A 22720-nucleotide genomic window follows, 5' to 3' on the forward strand; every position below is an offset into this window, starting at 1 on the left:
GTAAAGTAGGTCCTGGAGGTAAAATGATGAGAAAGTAAGAGAACTGAAGTGCTCTGGATACTGCGGGGTAGGAGGAGCTACCTCAGTGGAGGGGCACTGAGCTGGGATTAAGCTGGTCAACAGGTTTTATTCCCAATTCTTCCTTCCACCTCCCCTCTGTGTGATCTTGCTTTTCTATATCTTAATTTCCTCATCTGCAAAAGGAAGGTAGTGACCCACTTCTCCTTGTAAGAAATTCTGAAATATACAGATGATATACAGTTGTGGGAGGTACTGGAGAAAAACAAACAGCATTTGGGATTTCAGAAAGCTATCTCTAAGGAAGATGTGGGCAGTCATACACCAAATATCATAACATTGACATTGTGTACACTGGTCAGTGGGATCAAGGTGGGGGCTAAGGAGAGAAGCACAGAAAGTGGTGAAAAGCAGCACTGAGAGTCTTTTTCCCTAGTTAATCACATCAAATCAGACACCTGGCTCCTATTTCAGAAACCTGGTAGTAGGAATTGCCACTAGAGCCCAAGAGCCATGGTCAATCAATGCAAGAGGAGAAAGGGCTAACAAGCAATCCTGTGTACCTCTGATACACCAGCCTAAGCAGGTGAACTGCATTAAGTGATGCTAATGTACCCACAGTGGTGCTAATAGAGCTCCAGACTCCTGGTGAGGTCCATTTCCCCTGTTGGGAGTGAAGAAGGAAGGTAAGAAGGATGGAGTGGCAGAGGGATACTTTTAATGCTGTGCCATTGCCTGGAAAGTCATCCTTTTCTCCATTTCTGCTGTGTTTTCAGATTAGTAAATGCTCCTTTTAATTAGATTTATATTCCTAATCATCAGCAGGGATCTACTACTTTTCCTCCCATCTGTATCTGCAAATATACACAACCTTCCTGAGAACAGGCTCTTCCCTTTGATGAGGGGCTGCCGAAGTGAGGGCCCAGTTCACTCCTGGCACAGGGAACGATGTGCAGCCTCACTGAGCTCAGCTGCTCCTGGCTCAGCAAGCAGGGCCTGGGAAGCGATAGGGGCCCTGCTGGGCTTATCAGCGCTCTCTCTGCTCATAATTTTTCTTCTGGCACCAGTCCTTGCTCCTACTTTCACGGGTGATACCACCGGGAGCTGGAGGATGGTGGGAATAGCCCCATCCCCCTAAGGAGGGATGCTGCGGCTCTCCCCCTCGGTGCTAGGTCTGTTCCAGGCGCCTCCCCCACTGTAAATCAGCCCCGGGCCGGCGGGGCCCGGCCAGGAAAGCGTTAACCTTCCCTGCAATGCTGCGTCCCAGCTCACGGTGGAGCTGCCTTCCTCTCTTCCACCCCCAACTTCCAATTCACTCCAAACAACTCCGGGACAGAATTGCAGGGAAAAAGCTGGAGGTTCAGACTAGACTTGTTGATCTCCGTTCCGAGGCAGCAGAAGGAAGTACCGGAGCGTTCCTTTGTGTCTGCACGGAGAGAGGGCTGGCGCGGGGGGGGCGGGGGCAGATGCGGCTTCGGCGTTGACTGTAGGCAGGAGTGAGGAGCCGCAGCCGAGGGAAGGCCTTGGAAAGCTTCCTGCCGAGGGATCCGACTTACCTCGTTTCCCTTCCCCTCCCCCCGGACTCCGTGGACAGCCGGCAGCGCGGCCGCCATCCCTCCGCCTTGAGGCTGCCCGCGGGGGGATGCGAGCGGGGCCGCCCCTGCTGCCCGCCCCGCCGCAGGATGTAGCCGCCCTCGGCCCCGCACAGCCCCGCACCGCCTCGCTGGGAGCCCGCAGGAGGAGGTAGGTGCGGGCCGAGCGAGGGGAGCCTTTCCCCGTGTGCGGCGGTGGCCTGGAGGCACCGGCGGTATTTCGGTTTTGGGGCTGGAGGGGGGAACCTGGATCGGCGGGGAGCGGGGCCGAGCCCCGGAGCGGTGCCGGCTGGGCACGGAGGAGCCGTTCTGCTCTGCGCCGGGGTTTCTCTTCGTGCCATCTTGTGTAAGCAACAGTGCTCAGGGCTGTCATAAGCCAGCCGGCTTGGCAAGGAAGCCTCGGGGTTTTTCCTTGTTCCGATTTTCGTTGATTTCCCTGTCATGCAGAGGTCGGCGTGGGGGGCGTGGGGGGGCGTCCCTGGGCAGCCCCGAGAGGCAGAGTGCGTCGTTAGAGTGGCTGGAAATACCCCCTTTTCCCTTCCCCAGCTCCTTCCTCGGAGACATTTGCAAGGCTGGAGTTATAAAAAGCCTCCGCGTCTCCCCGCAGCCCACACGGCTGGATAGGGCGGGAGGCACCGCCGGCTCCGAGGAGCGGGGTTGCCCTGGCCGGGTCATGGGGCACCCGGGGTCCGGCGTCCGCGCTCGGGCAGGGCCCCTCTGCGGGAGGCGGCAACGGCGGGGCCGGGTGCCCGGGGTACGGCGGCGGCGAGGCCGGTGCGCTCCCGGCCGGCCGCTCCGGGATGCGGGGCGGGGGGGACACAACGTGCCAGCCCCCGGCTATCGGCCCGGCGCCTTTTGGGGCGCATCGCTGAGCGGTGCTGGGGGAGCGCTGTGCCCTCCCCTCCCAGCCAGCCCCTTGCTCCCCCGGACGGGCTGTGCGAGCGACCCTCCCGGGCAGAGGCGGGGGCCCCCCGGGGGAGTTGGGGGCGGGGGGGACGGACGGGAGACACACCCGGCCGCCGCCCGGGGGAGCTCGGCGGCAGCGCCCGGGCCGACACGTGGGAGCGGGCGGCCTTCAGCACCGCGGGCGCGGACAGCGCCCGCCCGCCGGCCGTGCGCGGAGCGCGGTTCAGCACCACCGGGGCGGACAGCGCCGCCGCCGCCCCCGCAGCAGATTAGCGGGGCCCGGCGCTCCCCCGCGCGCGGATAAGGCCGCGCCGAGGCGGCCGCGGGCGCGGAGGTCAGCGGGCGGGGACCCATGGTTGGCCTCTCTTGCAGCTCTGGGGCATGGAGGGGAAGGAGAGGTGAGGAGAGCCGGCCCCCGCGCGCCCTGCCCCACGCCGCACCTTGGAGCGTCCAGCCTGAGGGGGACCAGCGATGCCTCTGGGGATGAATAAGCATGGATCTCGCTCTACTACCTCTTTGCCTCCGGACCCCACGGAGATCGTCAGGAGCAAGGCCTGCTCCAGAAGGGTCAAGCTCAACGTGGGGGGGCTGGCCCACGAGGTTCTCTGGCGGACCTTGGACAGGTTGCCGCGGACCAGGCTGGGTAAGCTCAGAGACTGCAACACACACGACTCCCTCATGGAGATCTGTGATGACTACAACCTGGAGGAGAACGAGTACTTCTTCGACAGGCACCCCGGGGCATTCACCTCAATCTTGAACTTCTACCGTACTGGCAAGCTGCACATGATGGAGGAGATGTGCGCCTTGTCCTTCAGCCAGGAGTTGGACTACTGGGGGGTGGATGAGATCTACCTGGAGTCCTGCTGCCAGGCCCGCTACCACCAGAAGAAGGAGCAGATGAATGAGGAGCTGAAGAGAGAAGCCGAGACGCTGAGGGAAAGGGAAGGGGAGGAATTTGATAACACTTGCTGTGCTGACAAAAGGAAAAAGCTCTGGGACCTCCTGGAGAAGCCCAACTCTTCCGTAGCGGCCAAGGTAAGATCTCCACACTTCTTCTCAAGTCTTGTCTATAGTGGCTCATGGCTGGTGATGCTTACGTGAGGTGTTGTCCTGCTACCCTTGCTTTAGTGTCTAGGCACTTGTGGCAGGATGGATGCTGTGAGTGAGGGGGAGAATGGCCTCTCAGATGCAAACAAGTTTAATGTATCTTTTTTGGGCAGTTTGGAAGGGATGTGGTTTGAGCTTCCCTGTGGCAGCCTAGGCTGCTCAGTGTGGGAGCAGCTCCGCTGACCTGTGGGTCAGCATACGCTGATTGCTGTGGCTGGAGGTTGCAGACTTGTTATCCAGTGGCCTGTCTTGGGGCATTTTGTAATAGAGATTTCTTTGGGCCTAAAACAGGTGTGTCTCCTACTGCTTAACCAAACTGGCTTTTAAGAAAAGCAAAACTACTTGAACTGTTAGACCCAGTCAGGAAATAATGCCTTCCCTTCCAGGTCTTAATTTAAATTTTGGTGGTGAAATACATCTCCTAGTTATTTGTATCATGCACTCCTAGGCTGCAGGTCTGCTAAAGGTAGTGTTTGAATTTCATCCTTTACCTGATGCCAGCCTATTTTAAGTTTCCCTGTGCAATGCTGCTGCAGCTCTGTCTCTGTCAATAGTTGAAGTGCTGCTTACTCTGAAGTTGGTGCCAGTGCAACAGATCTATTTGAAGGTGTTTGGAAGATAAGATCCATGTTAGGAGAAACCAGTGTCAGAGTTGGCTCTGATAATTTAGCTGTCTCATGTTAGTCACATATTCTTTAGTGAGGAAAATCTCTGTGAACACAATGATTCAGTAACCATGGGGACAAAAGTGAAGGGGGAGAGGTTGAACACTCTGGGATGAATAACTGAAAAGCATGAGAGACTGAGCAGTAGGGACCAAAACTTGAATTTTGTATATACCCATGTCTTCACAGTATGGTGAAGAAGTAGAAAGAGGCCCCAGCTACCTCCTTAATGTCACCTCCCTGTTGTACGTACGCTTGCAAATGCAAACCTTGGCTCCATCCCATAGGAAGTCTGGCTTTGATGGACCACTTAGGAAAACAGACTACTTCTTTCCCTCTCTTTTATCTTATCAAAATGTTGCGCATCATGAACCAAGAGCATGTATGAAAGTTTGGGGAATGGATTTTGTGAAGTGTGGAGCTAAATGTCTCATTCTGACAGGGGAAAAGAGAGGCATGGTCGACTGCTGAACCGATTATCACTTTTTTTAATGGCAAACGAAGCCCCAGAATGTCTTTTTCTCTCCAGTGGTACAGATGACACTGTGCTGAATGCATTAATCATTTATAAGGCTCCTTTGGCACAGTCCTGGAATCCTGAAACACAGGCCCCGGGCTTCTCTGTCCATGGCAGTGACTCAAAATCCATTAGAGACTGTTGATGTTCATGATTTATTGTATATGAGCAGGGGTCATTCTTGCCAAATAAGTGTCTTTTGTGATTTACAAATGAAATACACTCTAGCTTCATTTTCTGAGAAAATTCTCGGAGTAAGTGCATTCGGCATTGCAGGCTCTGGATTAATTGAGAATGAATGGTAATGCATTATTATCCTTCCCATTTAAAGCTACCATTCTGTGACTTTGTTACTGTAATGAAAATGGTGCTGTATGTTCTCAGACCTCAAATATTCCAGTGGTTCCCAAACACAGATTTCTGCTCATTTCAAGTAGCAAGGAAAATGGGCATGCTGAACAATTAGCTTACCAGGCAGGGACAGAAGAGCCGCTAAGCCTATTCTTTATCCGATTTTCTCCCTGCTGGTGGATAGCTTTTCTCTCATGCCAGAGTATGCCCTTTGCTTTGGTCACCTTCATGAGAATTCCTTTCACATATTGAACAGGCTGGACCCAGTCTTCAACTTCTGATGGAAGGACGTGGGGAGAGGCAATTGGCAGCCTGACCCATTATCTGACCTAACCAGCTGTGCCCAGGCTCTGTTTCAGGCTGCATTTTCTAAATCTGAGCCTCTGCCTGATAGCTCCTGGCCAGCTTTCCTCAGCTGTCTGCTCAGAGGAGCACTTTCCCTGAGGCCACCGGCCTCCAGGAACTTCTGTCACTTTTCCTAAAGCCACACTCCATCTGCTTTACCAGGTCTGGGAGCTCAGACTGTTCCTATAGAAAGGGAACAAAGTAAACTATTCTGAGGTACACGACTGTTGCTGAAGGAACTAAAATCACTGTTGGGAAATTCTGTACTACTCTTGCTTATTCTTTTTCTTCAGACTTGTGCCACTCAATGAAAAGGTTTTTCCAGTTAAATGTAACAAACACAGGCTACCTTCATGTTCTTTTTAAGAAGTCTAAAAAATGGCTACAAATGCAGGTTCTCCCCTGAACCTCACACAATCCCTCCATAAGCCATGCCCCACCATCTAACTGCCGCTCCAGCAAGGTGGGCTTTCTTGCTGGCTGTCAGCATTGTTTGTATTTTAACATTTTCTGCACAACACCTGACCTGACTCCTCCACAACAGCTTACTGCAGAAATTCTCATGGTTTTACTGGGACCCGTAAAATCCTGAGAGAGTGAGTTGCTTTCTATTTGTGGTTGGTTTTGGCTTTGTTGTTTTTTTTTTTTAAAAGGAATTAATATGTGATGTGCCTTGGGGTGGAAAATAGCATTCAAATAAGAGATGAAGAATCCCCCAGACCTTAATTTTTGTTGCTCTTTTACCCTCTGGGGATTTACCCATATCTTTTGACTAATCTGTCTGGCTTTTAAACTAGCCACCTCATGGCAAGCAGTGTCTTATTTATGTGTGGTGCTTCACCCTGTACGTGACTGGAAAGAACGCTGTTAGATTTTATAATACCCACTCTTTGAGAGCCTCCAGATTTCTATGCTGAGACATTAGACAGCTGTTGAAGCCCCAGGCTTGTTGCTTTGCTACCCCCCAGCAGTAGCAGAGGGGTGTTTGCTCCTTTCCTATAATGCTGCAGTCCCTCGCAGCTGTAACTGAAGCTGCACCGTCCTTGTACGAGGTGCCGTAGAGCCGCAGGGCAGCACTCCAGCCCTTCCCCAGGGTCAGACTGTGCAACAGGCACCTGAACCATTTCACCCACCAGTCCATTTAACTTGGAAGCACTTGCTGTGCTGTACTCCCCTACGCTCACCTTGCCCAGTGGGAAAACCTCTATACACAAAATTGAGCTCTGAGGAACTCTACCTCTAAAAATGAAAAAATATTTAACAGGCAGTTATTTAATAAAACTCTTCATTTCTCTCTCTCTAACCTTACAAGATATTTTAAAGGATCAGTTTCTCCTGCTTTCTGTGACTTTATTTGCCTGTATATCCCTGAGAAATACTCACTGCAGTCTTTGTGGATGCTTCCTCCTCTTCCTGCAATCACTGTTTTTGCATATTCCTGCTTATTTTTATCATTCTCCTAGTCTCCCTTAACAGTTTGGTGGTTGGTTTTTGTGGTGGTTGGTTTTTTTTTTTTTTTTTTTAAATAGCATTCCTCCTTGTACTTTGGTGTACTCACAACATCCATTTTTAACCATAGAGGACTCTCTGGTGCTTGCTTCTGTCTGGATTTACCTCAGATGAAGATAAAGTGCAGATATTTTCTGGAGTAGCTATTACATTTTGTTGTGTGGTAGTTTTCCTTTCCTCAGGAAAGAAAGTGGCTCTCCAGAATCCAAGCAGAACTGCTGTTTTTTCTTGGGACTCAGTGTCCATGTCAGGGCAGTAGTGGCTAGCAGTTTTCCAGCACTCGGGTTTAGGCTTTTAACCATAATTGCTCTTTCCCTCAACAAGGCTAAGCCTGTGCAGCTGGTTTCTGTCACCCACAACCCAGTTTGCAGCCCTGGGTTTCCAAAGCAGAAGTCCTTCCTGTAGCTGTTGTTTTTTACTAACCAAGCTATTTAGGATCTGTGGGTATCTCGCTTGCCTGGTGAGACATTCGTGCCCCTTGCGAGAACCAGCCTAACTGTAAATCCAACTAGACTTCATGGCATCCCAAAAAAATCAGACTGAGGTTGTTCCATGCTTTCCAGTGTAACCAAAGAAAAAAATTAGACCAACTCAACATCTTAATTAACTTATATGGTCTTGGAAATCCTCTGATCACCTGGACCTTTCCAGCAACTCCTCAAGAACATTGCCCTTTTTGCCTCTTAGGAGGAAAATAAATGCTTTCTTCATTTAGTCCTTACAAATTATTTCTCTGATCAATATTTGAGCAATTAGTGTTGCACAGAGGGGGGGGGGGGGGGGAAAGTCTGCTCGTCTTACAGACTCCTCTGCATGTGCTGGTTTCATCTATTTTTCTCTTGCTGTCCTGAAGGCTGAGAAAAACACGATGACATCACCCACTTTGCAAAAAGCTTCTCTGCATATCTGCATGTCAAGTAGGATGTGCACTTCCTCTCCTCCTCGCTGCCTCCACTTCCCACTTGTCCCTGTCCTGTTGGGAGCTCAGCTGCAGCAATCCCTCCGTTCTGGCAGGCTTTTTCTTAGCCTTTCCCCTGTTCCTACTATGTCTTTGTCAGTGCAATAATATCACATTTATCCTTGAAAACATGCAACTCCAATTCAGTAATCTTATTATGCATGCCTCTACATTTGTTGAACAGCTTTTCTCAAGCTGCCCACTGCTCTCTGCGGCTAATCTCTGGATGCATTGCTCAGGGATTGGGGAGGTTGCTCTCTAAGCTCTTTTCTTATTATTGTTGATAGTAGTGACAAAATAAGAATGATAAAGACTCTTGGAGATGCATTTGCTACATCTAGAGCGTCCTTCCCCCACGTGGGCTTTCTATTCCTGGCCCTCCCTTATGGCATGCAGTTTTCATTCATCTCTAAACCTGCCTGAATTTAGCATTCAGGAGAGGAAACCCCTCTCCCTAATTGCAGGGGTCACATTTTAGCCATGTCTCATCTGTGTCTGAGACTTCCATCACCAGACAGGTGTTGATTTTGTCTGTTAAAGACAGATTGCACATATTTTGTTTGCATCTGTGACTTTCATTTTTCTGATGCAGCTACTGCCTTGGCTTTTCTGCTATATATAGGAGACTTTTTCCCTTCATCCAAAGTAAAGTCCTGCCTTTGGAGATCCTCAAAAGCAGAACCTCATTCCAAAGCCTTTCCCCTGGGTTCAGGGATTTGCCACTTTGGTCTATAGCTTATCGCTGGGTTTCTAGCACAGCACTGTCCTGTGGACACACAAACAATTGCTGGTCTGTATCAATCTCTCTTTATCCTGCAGCTCCTTTCTGGGTGTGTGTCTTTCCAGTGAACTTCTTAAATCTTTTGTCTGGGGAGCCCTAATTACAACGTTCAGTTCCCTGCAATGTGTCCTCTACTTCTCTCTCACCGATGACCTTCCTGCAATGTATTGCTGTGCTGCCAGTCCCAGAACTTCTCTGCATTACAGCCTCCCTAAACTTCCAGTTTGGGGGTGGGGGTGGAAAACCCTAGTAATACTGCCAGCTTGGTAATTATGTCCTGTGATTCTTTCCTGGCTCTAAAAGATCTTGCTGGGAGGCCTTGTAACATAGGAGACACTCTGGCCATGACATCGGCTTGTTAGTCTCCCACATCCCTAACGCAACGTCCCATGTTATTTCCTGCATGGGATGCATCTGCCAACAACAAGCTTGTTCTAAACTCTCCAGGAGGGTTCCTCACCCTTCAAAGGTGATCCTTTCTGCAGACCTATTTACTGCAGCCCTGAGCACCCCTTGGTGCTGGCACTTCCTGCCTGAAAATGGTTTGGGTTCAGCAGTTTACAAGCCAAGCCTGCGGGTTTGCAGTATCTAAAGAGTTTTATAAAAGGAAAGTTAAAATTGTTATGCATAGTAGTTCTTTTGATGTACTTGCCCTACAGTTCATGAAGTATAGTGTGCATGGACATACATATGTAGGCATAACCCTGGGTTTTTACTAGGAAAGCCTGGAGGAAGTTTGTGGTCCTCCCTGAGCCTAAGCATCCACATCTGTGTGAGACTGCCTGCCTGCCTCAGGAGGGAAGCGGCAAGCTTATGTGCTTGGGCTGAATTCCTTAGAGGACGTGTGCTATAGAAGTATAGTTGATGCTATTTTTAAAGCACCAGCTCTCATTTGTACCTTTGAAAAATCTCTCTGAGAAATTAATTCCCCTCACTGCTCAGTGTTCTCCCATCCTGCTCAGCCTGCGAACAGACATGATTTAAGGTGCCAACATCACCAGTCAAAAATGCAGGAAATCTTGCAAAAATGGAAAATCCCTGTTTTGTTCAACTGTAACTGCAGAGGTTTAATAATAATGGGATTCAGAAGATGAGTGCTGGGCCTGATCCACCCAGGAAATGCTGGTGTGGTGTAATGCTTGCAAAGTGTGGGTGCAGCTACGGCTGGTACCTGTGCAAAGCACTTGCGTGCGCTGCTGAGTCAAGGATGCCGTGCCCGACGGGTGTGCACTGACTGCAGCAGTGATCAGAGCTAGCTGTGCAGAGGCACTCGAGCTGTGTAGAAAAATCAATTCTTTTCATTTTTTAAACCACTTTCTTCATTTAACTCTTCTTACACAGTGGGATAAATATCCTTGCCATCACGTTCCTACTTTTGCCTGTTCCTCTTGATCCTGAAGATCACAATTTCCTTCTGATTTCTCTTGATGTAAATGCCCCCATGGAGAAGAATAATCCAATGTTACTTTTACAACATGAGCGTTGCTATTTGTTATTGCTAATGGCAAAATATTTATGTCAAAGAAAGTTCACAGCTGATCACTTAGTTCTTATAATAAACACAGTCAGTATGATTTACTCCATGGAGATGTCTGGCAGCAACAGAAGAGGCACAATGTGGCCAGTGAATATGAGCAAGACATTAATATTAGCCTTCTCTCAAGAAGCTATACATTGTCACTGCTTCTACTGCATCAAGGCAGACAAGGATCAGACCCCTGCTCTTATGAGAGTTGCTTAGTTTGTTTCCTAGATCTAGAGGCCCAGCTCCACCATGGGCTGGGTTGGCTTCCTGTGTGTTGCGCTAGGACTAGGAGCTCAGGGATCCCTGCTCCACACATTGTCACTTAACTGTTGTGCCTGAGCTGCTTTAGCTTGGGCACTCTATCCTTAAGATGACCTTGCCCTAAGTTTAGTCCCTGGGGCAATAACCACACATTCACCTCCTGGCTTTCTTAATTACTCGGTACAGCAAAAGTAAACCTTGTAGTAAGCTTCCCCTGCCCCAAGTTTGGCTGGTTTCTGGTTTCTCTCTGCTGTCCTACCTTTTCTTGGCCTCCCCCTTCTTTACAATCTGGCACTAGCTTAACATGTTTACCAGCAGCACTCAGGTCTCATTCTGATTTTTAATGAAAAAGTTCTACTCTTTATTCTAGAACGAGCCTGGAAGAGTGCTGCGCTTTTCTAGGCAAGCACTGTGCCTTTGTACCTGCCATAACCCCTCCCAAAATGCTGGCATGTAAATATCCAACGCACGTTTATTTTCCAGGTCCCCCAATAACACCAGCAGCCCCAGTCCTGCTTCTGTGGAGCATAAAACTCCCATTGAATGTAATGGGAACAGATGAGTATTATAATGTCTGTACTCATCAAGCAAAGCTCTCAAAGTGCTTTGAAAAGATGGATTAGTTAAGGCCAGGACAAACCTGTGATATATGTATAATCCCCATCTTAAAGTGAAGAGGTGATCATTGCCCAAGGTCAATGAGGAAGGCCAGGGCAGAGCGGCAGGGGGGGGGACCCTGTCTTCCCCCTGTCCCATGTCACCAGTACATTTTCATGGTATAGATGAGCTTCCAGTGGCCCCTGCCTGTGGTGAGATATTACAGAGGGAAAGGTGATGGCAGCCCTCTGACAGTTTGTCCAAGGGGATGGAGTGAGAAATCAAACCTCTTCTTGTTTCAGTACAGGTATTGCTACTGAAATGAATCCAGCCTGCATGGGAAGGTCCTGGAAAACTTTGTCATGTTTGAGGAATGAGTGGTTACAGAAAAAAGACAAGATTTCCTCTGGTAGATCTAAAAGCAGGTCTGTACTGGGGCATTTTCAGTGCTCTCTGGTGCAGTTCTGGCTGTAGGGAGGAGATACTCTCTTGCTATTCAAAACAGTTTAACAGTATGTATGTTCGACTATACATATAAAAAGCTGCATTGTGAAATGATAAATCATAATATATATCCAGTACAGTATATATTGATATGTATGCACATATACTATATTAAAATTGCCCTTCCATATGGGAATTTCTTTTGTACCAAAATTAACCTGTATAAGGATTTATTTTCAATTAAGAACTAATCCTAGCAACCGGCTCCACTTTGAGCACAGCAAACGTAATGAACGACTCAAATATTACTCAACAGGAATAGTATCTCCTCAGACAAAGCAATTGCCACCTTCGCTAGTAACAGTATCTGTGTGAATGGGAGGGTCAGAGCATGGGCTTTTTGGTAGCTTGGGAGCTCTCTTCAGCCTGGCCTTGAAGATGTATTGACATTTTTAGGAATGTTCCCCCTTTCGCCATTCACAAGTCTCTTCCAGACCTGTCGCGATTCCTGTGAATGTTTTCGTTGAAGTTTGCAGCTATTCTGATCCAATAATGTGGACACTTGGTCCAACAGCTGTGGATGTTCTGTAACTTCGCTGGAGGTGCTGGCACCGCACTGTGGGGAAGGTGGCCTTAACTCACCACTCTGCTTCTTGGTCACATGTCTGAAACCTGGCTTTGGACAAGAGAAATCAATAACAAAGCAAAACTGAAGTACTTGTTGGTTGTCATATTGACAACATTCATCAGGTATCCATCTAATCTCATAAAAAACCTGTGCCATTAACAAAAGCTGGGTGAACAGTCAAAACAAATGGAAGGAACAATTTGTTTTAAAGTTCATTTTTTCTGTAGTACATAATTAGTTCCAGTTATTATGAGCCGAACTTATTCACTGCTGTTTGGACTAGGATTCATGCAGAGTCTCTAGCCAAAAGCACAGATTAGTTTTGTTTTATTTTATTTAAGTCCATTTGCTCTTGCTCATTTTTGAACAAAATGGAGCTGTAAATCTCATTTCCAGTACATAAACAGCATAAACACCAGAAATGCTCTCTCATTGGTACTGATGGACAAAATGTTTCTAAAACATGATTATACTTACAAAATTTTATTTTAGACTTAAGATTCCTTGTGGGTAATGAGCATAAAAAATGCTCATTTTGCTAAAAGAATAAATTGAAGATGTGAGCAAAGAGGTCTGTATCTGTCTCACTACTAAAAATCTTTTGTAGGGGGCAGGAATTGTAGTAAACACACTTTCCATGACACAAGAAATCTCTTCCATGTGCCAGGTATTCCTTGCTTGGCTAGTTTCAATGGTATCTGATGGTAGCGTAAACTGGGAATGGAAACATGTTGTGGAACAAAGCACCAGGAGCAGCTCCTTAGTTCCATGAGGACCCTTTTATACAACTATGTCCAGTCTTTTCTTAACCTTTTCTGCAGCAATTGGGTCTGCCAGTCCCTAACTTCCTCTACCTTGTCATCCGAGTGCATTGTAATGTTTGTCCACCCGGTTGCCTTGTAAAGGAGAGCAGCATGATTATCCAGGTTTACTTGGAGAGGGTACAGAGGGACTAACTGGTTTCTCAGGGTCTGTGATGGAGCAAGGAATGGAGTCGTAATCCACCCCTAATCCCTGGACCACTTTTTTCTCCGGTGCAGCTGGATCCCAGTTGTAAGCATTCAAGAGGCAGCTGTAATACGTAAGAGTTTAATGCTTCCATGAAACTGCTTAGGAATCAGTCTCAGATTGGGTTTCTTAATTTTTCTGGGAATCTTGTTTGTATCTGGCACGTTCTCAGCTCTGAAAAACTTCTTTCTCATGGCTGTAACTTTTCTGTTTGTTTCAAAATGTCCATCTATTGCTCTCCACGCTTAATTTCTTTTGTATCACATGCTTTTATTAACCATAGTGATCACACATTAAACAAACTCTCTTTACTTCTCTTAACTGGTACATTTGACCTCTTCCACTATTAGAAATTACTGCAACATCTTTGTACTTCTCCATATCTGGCCATTCTCAAAAACTATGGGTTCATTAAGTGTCTGGATGGAGAAGGAGTGTAACTCACTTTCCGAGGCAATGTTTGCTGTCTGCTATCAGAAGAACCCAGCTTCTGTGGTGGAATAGGGAGCTTTCACTCCTTGTTTACTTATTTGTGACTTTTTGGTAAATCCGTCCTTTATAGCATAAAAGTTAAATCTTTTTAGAAAAGAAAAGAAAAAAAAAAAGTGTTGTCTCCTCTCCTGTCAATGTGCCAGAAGTTTATTAATAATACATAATAATTATACATTGCATTTCTTAGCTCCTTTCATCTGAGGATCTTGCAGTGCTTCACAAACATTAATTAAGTAATCCTCATGACTGCCTGGTGCAGTAACTATTATTATCAATCTACACTTCAGTGTGACAACGCAGAAGAAATAGTAAATAAGAAAATCTCCCAGATACAGGCAAGAGCAAATCTGGTCTAGAAAGGTAAAGCAAACTGTGGCAGATATAATGATTTTGTAGCTGTATTTTGTGTAAGTGAATCCACTAGTCTGCCTGTCGATGTATCTGTGCCATTGCATCTGAAGTTGACTGGTGCTGGACACAGGCTGAAGACAGGAGTTAGGAGGCTTTTTAGACCGACACAGTATTATCTCTGCTGGCAAGAGAAAAGTTGTGATTGGTAGCCAAACTCATGTTCCTGGTTGAAAGCAGTGGAGCTGGTGGCAGGAGGTTTTCTCTGAAGCAGCCTCAGTGATGGGATTTACCAATCCTCACTCCAAGAGAGCCTTCATTTGTAATCCTTTGCAGAAGAGGTCCCTGAGATGCAGCCCATCAAGTGTATGTAGTGTCCTATGAAGGGTCTCTTTAACCCTCAGCAGGACCAGCTGACCACCAAGACTGTCAGAACGATGGAGCCTCCTCCAGTGCCCACACCAGATGGGTATGAGGGAGCCAAAGGGGTCACCATGCAGAGTGTGGGGACCTTCACACTTGAGCTTTTAATCTCTGACTACTTCCCTGCTCTCTTGCCTTCCACAGGGAACCACTGCAGAGTTGCTCCCAGTCTGACTCTGCTTTTGCAGGGGAAGGAGCTTTTGTGGTGTCCCCACATAAGGTAGCTCTCACCTTTCTGTGCACAAAGCTTTAGGAAGTCTTGCAGGGTGGACTGCAAATCTCACCTTAGTTCTTCACCCTCAGTCCTTGGACTAAGAGTTGCATGAGCATCTACATCTTACTACCTTGACTGGCATCACTTAGGAATGGGTTTGTTCTAAGAAAGAATAGCTTTTGTCAAGGTAGAACAGAGAGGAAAAATAAATACCAATGTTCTGGCAGCAAATGCCCCCTCACTTTACAACTGTACCACACGCTTATTGCCAGTGAGCTGAATTAAACCTAGGTTAGCCAACACAGTTATTCTTAGCCTCTAATCTTCCCCAGGTAAGAGTCTGATTGATCTCAGCAGGTTTTGCAGCATTTAGCTGAGAAAAGCCATGTCTTTTAAATGTGTTACCTGTTACTATGAGGAAGGCAGGCTCACACAACAGCAGTTTTGGTTTGCAGTGTTAAGTACCTGCCAGTTTTTGCAATGTATTAAGATAGATTATGTCAGTGTTGGGAGGGACTAGGAGAAGGTCCTTTGGTCCAGTTTCTCAGGAGTGTTGAAGACCCTCTGGTACCACAAGAGCTCTCAGATATGTCAACCTCTAGTTTTGCCTTCTGGAGGAGATGCCAAATGGCATGACTGGCATTTACTTTTGGTTTATTTTGACAAAGTTGTGGGCTTGGTAGCTGAATCCAGGTATATCGTGTCCTATTTATTGTTATTTTGATCATTCAAGGTAAATTTGAAGCAGATGAAGTCTAGTGTGTGAAGTCTGATTAATTCGTACTATCTGGGGCTTACTATCCCTGCCTTGACTGAAGCAGATCTTATCATAGGGAGCTTTTCAGGAATAAGAATCCTCCTTCAGGAACAAGAATATCCTTCAAGCCACCCAAGGTACTGACAGACCCAACACTTGCTGTAGGTGTTTTAACCCTTTCCTGACTCCAAGTTCCTGTATGTGGCTCAGCATGACAGGACAGGGCACTTTTGGGCTGTCCTGGTAAGAAGATATTTCCACCAAACATAAGATGTGCTGCATTCTAGATCACGTCAGGTATCAGAGTTCATGTTGCTAATTGACGTGTTTGTGCTCTCTGTGTGTTTACTCACAATGTTATTCTATAGGAGTAACTTTAGACTTTCAGCAATCCCAGGGAATGGTCTCATTTAACACCTGCAGCCTGGCTAAAGCCAGCTTTAGAATATGCAATCTACCTACTGAAATATGAGACTTTCACCATGCTAGGCAAATACATCTGTTCCCACTAGAGTGATATCTGGCCTCTCTTTCCTCTCCGCTGAACACTGGGGAAGGTATAATTCCATTATTTCTTGTATGTCCACTAAGCTAAAGAACAAATTTGCTAAAGTTTCTGGCTGTGAATGAATGGCCATGAATGAAACCCACTTGACTTAGTAGTTATTTTTAAAGACACTCTTAAGAGCTCCTTGTAAAGTGACTGTGAAATACTTCTTAGTTTGCACTATCCTCTGGAAAACTTGCTTCATGGTCCAGAAAACTTGGGCATGGTGATGCCACTTCCAGGAGTTATAGATGTAATTTATTTAATTCATAAACTCTTTGTAGGAAGTTCCATCTTTTTGTTCAGTGTTTATATAGCACTAAGTGCAACACTGTCCTGACTCACAGCTCATGTATGCTACCCCAAAACAAGTAATAAATAGGTTTTAGAGAGAAAACAGTAACTGTCGTAGAAAGATATGGGGTTAGTTTCCATAATTACTAATCCCATAACCAAACTGGCCTGTTTCTTGAGGAGGAGTGGCAGAAGGATGGCATGCCTCTGCCTGCTCTTCAACTGTGTTGCTCGCCTCACCACCACTTGCTCACTTAATGTGGCATCCCAGTTGCTGGTAGGACTCTGGGCTGCCTGTAGCAGCGAGGGATTAAAGGATGTGTTTTGTCATCCTCCTCACACAGAGGCAGTGATCTCCAAAACAGTGAATGGGGCAAATATGGAGAGAAAGTTATTGCTTTGGTTATCCCTGCTTAATTCACATAAGCTGGTTGCATTACAGGTTTTGTTGCTATAAAATAGTCCTAAAGCATCTGGGAAGCATTACCCCAGGCACTCTGTGCCAGTTCCAGTACATGAGTGTGTTACTGATACTTTCCACACAGACACAATCTGTGGTCTTGACCTGAGCGTACTTAGGCAGGCATGTGTGTGCAAAGGGAGGATGAACAGTGAGGTTGTACACATGGTTGCCGTGATTTAGCATGCAAATCAGGTAGCTGGAATACGCAAATGTATCATGCAGCTTATACAAGCAATTACTTAATCTGTGTGTGGAAAAACAGGATAATTGTGTGCAAATTAGACGTATCATTGCATACGGTGCAGTTGTGTGTTTAAATGGTCATCAAACCAGATCCTTTCTATCAGTAATAAATGACTTTATATCCTGAGGGAAACAGTACTAAGTGTCTTCCTAATTTTTTTTTTTTTTTTCCTTTTTCACCAGGTCCTTAAACAGTTCAAATCTCTGCTGTCATTTCATCCCTTGTTTCCTACATTATCACTTACCTGCTGGAATATCTATTTTCCTTAGGATTTTTGGGGGGGGATAAGCTATAAGACTGGTAATAGGCTCCCTCTTCCTGCCCACAGAACAATCTTTTGCATCAAAAGTACATTACAACCCCCTCTTTAAAAGCCTGTTTCTTTCAATAGGAGTCCTTCACCGTTGACCTCCTTTCCCAAAGTGTTTCTGGTGAGTCCAGTGAGTCAAAATTTATCTTGATGTTCTTGAATTCAGGCCCATGGTGTTGTACTGCTCTGGTTTGTCTTCCCTCCATGCAGGTGGGATGAAATCCCTAACTGAGATAATGGTCTGTTGGGCAGTGACATGGCTGATATTGGCAGATCATGCTGTGAGTTTTCTGCATAGACTCCAAAAGCTGATTTTTCTCTCTTGCGCCTCTGACCAACATCTGCAGAAGATGAAAAATCTCTCTTCAATTTTCCCATGCTTGTCTTGGTAGGATGTAAATCCTTTGAGCACCACTTCTTTGCCCTGTGCTTGTACGTTGGAGCCCTAATTCAAGGGGCAAACAAACACAGTCTGTCTTTTTACTGCCCTGCTGGTACAGCATCATTTCTGCTTGTGTCCTTCAGAAGGAATACAGATAAAGCTTAGTTTGGCCAGCTGTCGCCTTTTTGATTTAGTATCTTAGGTGGTCAACAGCTAATGATTAGTCTTAAATGTCACCTCTCATCCTTTCAGACTGACTACTTAAACTGTTGGGATGTTTCAATACATTTTAAGTAAAGCAGTGGTGTCCTGTGCCAAAGAACAGAGAGCGAATATGGCAAAGCTCCAGCCTTTGCACCTGTTCTGGTTTGCTTTTTGTGTGAAGTGCTGTATAATTGTCTTCTTCATTAGCAGCCTGCTGAATTCTGGTGTGTGAGAGATTAAAAACTCTAATGAATATGGATTATTTCAAATATTTTCCTTTGGGACCCAGTACAGAATGGAGATTTTTGGAGCTATATGTTCATATAATAACAGGGAATGTAAGATGCCTTCCCCTGTCCTTTTTCAAAGTTATCTCTTAAGAGTGAGTATCAAAACAGACAGCTGATCCTCCCGCTCTGCCTAGGGCATACATGATGCTTAGATCCAGCTGACCCTCTGGCTGGATCTGGCTAGAAGCGAAATGAAAACCTTGCTAAGAGTGGAAAACTTCAGCACACGCATAACTTTCAGCATGTGAGTAGTCTCCTTGAAGTCAACAAGTCTTAAGCATCTGCTTAACATTAAGCATGTAGCAAAGAGGGAGTGAGTTATGGTGCAATTAAAGGACCCATTTCACTGAGGAGGCCAGGAGGGTGTGCTGGCTAAATTGCTGTGAAAATAAGGATATTTTCCTCCTCCAATTAAAATTCTTCAGTGCTTAAGGTTAATGTGTCATCTGCAACATCCAAGAGGCCTGGAGAGATTGTTTCTGTGGAACAGATGTTCAACAATCTGCATTTTATTTTTTTGTCAGTTTGGACACTTCTTGCTTCTGCTTGCAGAAATTGGATCCTTCATACCTACAGGGAAGGCTGTTCTCTGCCCTGGTCAGTCTCCATAGTGTCCTGAGGGGATCGCAGAGTGCTCTGCAGGAGTCTGCTTAAGCTCACGTTGCAGGCAGGAAAACTGAGGCACACTGAGACATTCGCAGCTTTCCCAACTCCCAGGTCAGGTTTGAGCCCCAGACAAGTGTTTCCCACACCAAGTGAGCCATGGAGGCAGTGTCAAACCATCCAGCCAGGGTGGTGCCCGTCAGATGTGCGCTGTGCCCCCTTGGCCGGGGCTCAGAGCAGGCACATTAGCCGTTACCTCCCCCAGCTGACATGCTAGGCTGGTAAGCCACAGTGAAACACCTCATGAGCCTGAGCCCTAGCATCCTATGTCACCATTAAGGTCTCATCTACTTTTTGTGGCTATAATTGTGACTGCTGGGCCCAGAAGCTGTGAGATATGGCTCTAAGGGGAAGGGAATCTGTATTTTCTCTAATTCAGCCATCTGTCTCCCACTGCACATTCAAATCAAGTCCTTTCCCCACCCTGTGAAAGCAACACTTGGATTCTCATTCCTGCCAGCATTGCAGAGCCAGTCTCACTGCAAGAGAGCAGGACAAAGTGGGGAGAATCTCTCTTTGACCTCATTTGGCAATATCCTCCCAAACTGCATAGCAAAAACCTTCTTAAAGCAGAAATCCATGTAACAGCAGCTCTCTGATGGGCCAGGTTCCTCAGCAGGATGAAGGAGCAGGATGACCTTGCAGGAGCTCAGTTAGATCAATAGGCTGGTAGAGGTAGGGTGGCTTAAATCTTCCTGTTATTCTGAAGATTTTTTGCTGGGGAAAACAAAGGGATGAAACTTTTACAGGAATGTTTAACCAGCTGCTGAGTGGGGGTCCCATGGTAGAGGCAGCAGCCAAGCAGTTCCCCTAGGGAAAGCCCCCGGCCCTGGGAGCACTGCAGCCAGCCAGCAGCCAGCACATGCAGATGCTCTCCAGCCTGTGGAGAACACTGAGGTCTTTTTTGCCAGATAATAAATCTCAGTCCTTAACTGGCTGTGCAGGGATACTATTCCTCTCCAGGTGAAGAATCACATGGCCATAAAATTTTGTAATATAAACAAGGCAGACGTGGTCAGAATCCTATTTGGACAGATTTATAGCTTGACTATGGAGCAGCAACCTTGCCTGGGCTTTATGCCACTGGTAATTAATATGCATCCTGGGCTCTGTTTTCCTTCTGGACAGTGTACTCTTGCATGCTTGTGTTTTAGACTGTAAGCATGAAAGTCTGCTGTCTTCTGAGAAAGAGACTTTCCTGGGGAGGCTGTGCTGGAAAGCTATTGTCCTACAGATTGTGTGAAAAAGAAAGATAGTGAATAGCCAAATTTGGGAGAGCAGCACTTCCCCAGCACGCTTAAAGCTTCCAGGTAGCTGGCACTGAGTCTTTGTGTAGTGATTATCATAAAGACAGTTGATATTTGCCATAGCTCCTGCCTACACTGAAATGAAGAGGTTGCTGGAGAAACCACATTTTGTCTGTTGACATTGGACAGTGATCTCCAGCTCTCTGCAGGATATTTATGGGAAATAATGGTAGGGTCTAGGTGCAAATACCTGCACCAAATCTTTGAACAAAATTTCTCTGCTGCTAATTTATTCCAGTCTAATTCAGCAAAGCATGTGAATGTAAGCTTCCCTTTCAGCATGTGCTTTCCTAATGTATGTACGTCCCACTAAAGCTGACTAAAGGTGTGCTCATGCTCTCCTGAAGTGGATCAGTGCCGTGGAAAGAGCCGGGTGTCTATTGAGTCAACCTGGAGCACTGTGGTGACACAGAGAGGAGAGGACGTCAAGGAGAGACTTACCACCAGCAAACCTTCCTAGCAACAGCAGTGGCAGCAGGGCCCCATTTGGCCCACGAAGAGGCAGGAGACCAGATGAGGATAGATCATGTTGCCTCAGTATTTACTTCCTGTCCTCAAATACTGGGTGAAGCCACCATTTTATTTTCTCCTCTCAATAGCTTTCCTTGGAGTGACATTGGTGTCCTTTGTTGTCCTTCTCTTCCAGGTGTTCACACCCAGAGGTGACCTCAGGAGTTACCACCCCTCTGAGCTGCCCAGATTTGCCATTTTTCATCATGCACCCTCAGGTCATCTCTTAGGCATTCCTTTGCAACTCTGCACTTCAAAAACTTTGAAAAATAGTAAAAGGATTAAAGAAAAAGGCAGAGAGGGGAGAGAAACTTATCCTGTGTTATTCCAGGGGACATGATCCTAGCACTGGATCTGGGCATAGATTTTCAACTTGGACAATCCCCCATGTATGAAATCCATGCTAAGCATCATCCAGCTCTGTAGGCAGAAACTACTCGCAATAATGCAATTTTCCTCCTTCTCACACAACAGCTGTTCCCTCTTCCCTATCCTTCCCATTTTCTGTAGGCATTCAGTCACAGTGCTTGTGTATAGAGGAGTTTTGGCATTGTGAGTCCCCTCCCTCCTCTGCTGGTAGGGGTACAGTATAAAAGATGTATCTAACTAATGACCAGTGAGCTAGTGCCATTCAAAGCTATCTGTTATAAAGTAGGAGAGAAGGTGCCAAGCACATTAAAATCTGTCACTTTTAGAATTTGGATTTGAAGTAAGCACTGTTGCATTGATGGGTTATTTGTTTTATTGTTAATGGGATTTCTCTGTACTTTTCTGTCTCTGTATGGTTTGGAAAACACATCTTGGTAGGTCAGCAATCCTAGAAACATAGGCCTTAACAACAAAATCAATATGGTTTCATTAAACTTAGTGTGTGGTGTGCAATTATGTTATTTTCTCAACAGCAAGTGGCTGTATCAGCTCAGGCAGGGAGAAGGGCTTAGCTGGGAGCTCGCTGAGGCTTGCCTGGGTGCAGACACTGGGCTGCTGGAAGCCAGGGCTTGGGTTTACCATACACCAGCTTTGCTCTAATTCCCAGTGGTGATGTTTTAGTGTGCACTATGTGTAAGACAATTTACTCCTCAATTGCGTATTTGAAGCCATGGAGACTGTGGATGGCAAAGGCTACCTTGTGTTTGTGATTGAGTTAGTCACTGAGGGTTGAATAAAAGCATTCTGCAGCAAATGATTCCATCACAGGTGTTCTGTGACCCTACCGCACGTTATCCCAAAATAACTCAGTTCTGTGGCAGTTTTACAGCATATGTATGGGCCAAATGACTTCTTTTTAAAGAAGCAGATTATGTAAAATGACCTGGTTTTCTGTTTAATGACTTAAGCTGTATTGATCAAATGACAACCAGTCTGATAGGCTGGTTGCCATGGGATTGTCTGATACCTCCGAAAAACCCAAAAGGGTTTCTTTGGGTTCAGAAGTTGATGGTATACCAGTATTAAAGCTAAGGCATGTGGTTTGGCCTTGTTTATACTTCCCCTGCAATTTACAGGGATCTCTGGTGGCGTGTGAGATTTCCTGTGAGACAGTAAGAGGCAAGTGTGCGTTGGGATGCTCCAGCGTGCTGGGCTGATGAATAACGTTTCATGTGCTGGCAAAGGCCTGAGGAAACTCTGTGCCTTCATATCTTCATGCCCACAGAGCCCCTTCCCAGCACTGCCAGCATTTCTGGCAGCGTTTGATCAAAGTCTTTACTTTGAGCTCTGTGTTGCAGGAAAAGCAATGAGAGCAAGCTCCCTCCTTCTACCTCCAGGAGAAGGTAAGAGCTGCTTCTGTCTGAGCTGAGTCCACAACTAGGTGTCCACAGCAGGATTTTCAAAGCAGTGGAAGTTCATTTTATGGTACCACACAGGCAATCAGACTTTATGTGTACTGCTAAGCCCTTGGAAAGGTGCGCAAAGTGTGGGTGGAATGGCAGGTTATTTGCTATTTGAGGTGAATAACACACACTACATTTAAAACGACCTAACTGGTCTAATTATAGAGCTGACAGCTGTGTTATAATTGAGATTTCCAAGTGAATGCTTCCCCCACTGCTGGGGGA

The 22720-nt window shown here is 46.5% G+C and overlaps 1 protein-coding gene across 1 annotated transcript in view; it reads left to right on the forward strand.

The window, feature by feature from the left end:
• The first annotated feature begins 1404 nt into the window (after positions 1–1404).
• Positions 1405–22720, forward strand: part of KCNB1 (potassium voltage-gated channel subfamily B member 1) — a 128035-nt gene continuing 106719 nt past the window's right edge. Inside the window, exons 1-2 of the mRNA XM_074842893.1 lie at positions 1405–1761; positions 2889–3554. Of these exons, the coding sequence (XP_074698994.1) occupies positions 2988–3554 (567 nt within the window). The 5' untranslated portion in view covers positions 1405–1761; positions 2889–2987. The remainder of the gene's footprint in view (positions 1762–2888; positions 3555–22720) is intronic.

This window comes from Strix aluco, chromosome 17 (genome assembly GCF_031877795.1).
Source record: "Strix aluco isolate bStrAlu1 chromosome 17, bStrAlu1.hap1, whole genome shotgun sequence".
In the NCBI taxonomy this organism is placed as follows: Eukaryota; Metazoa; Chordata; class Aves; order Strigiformes; family Strigidae; genus Strix; species Strix aluco.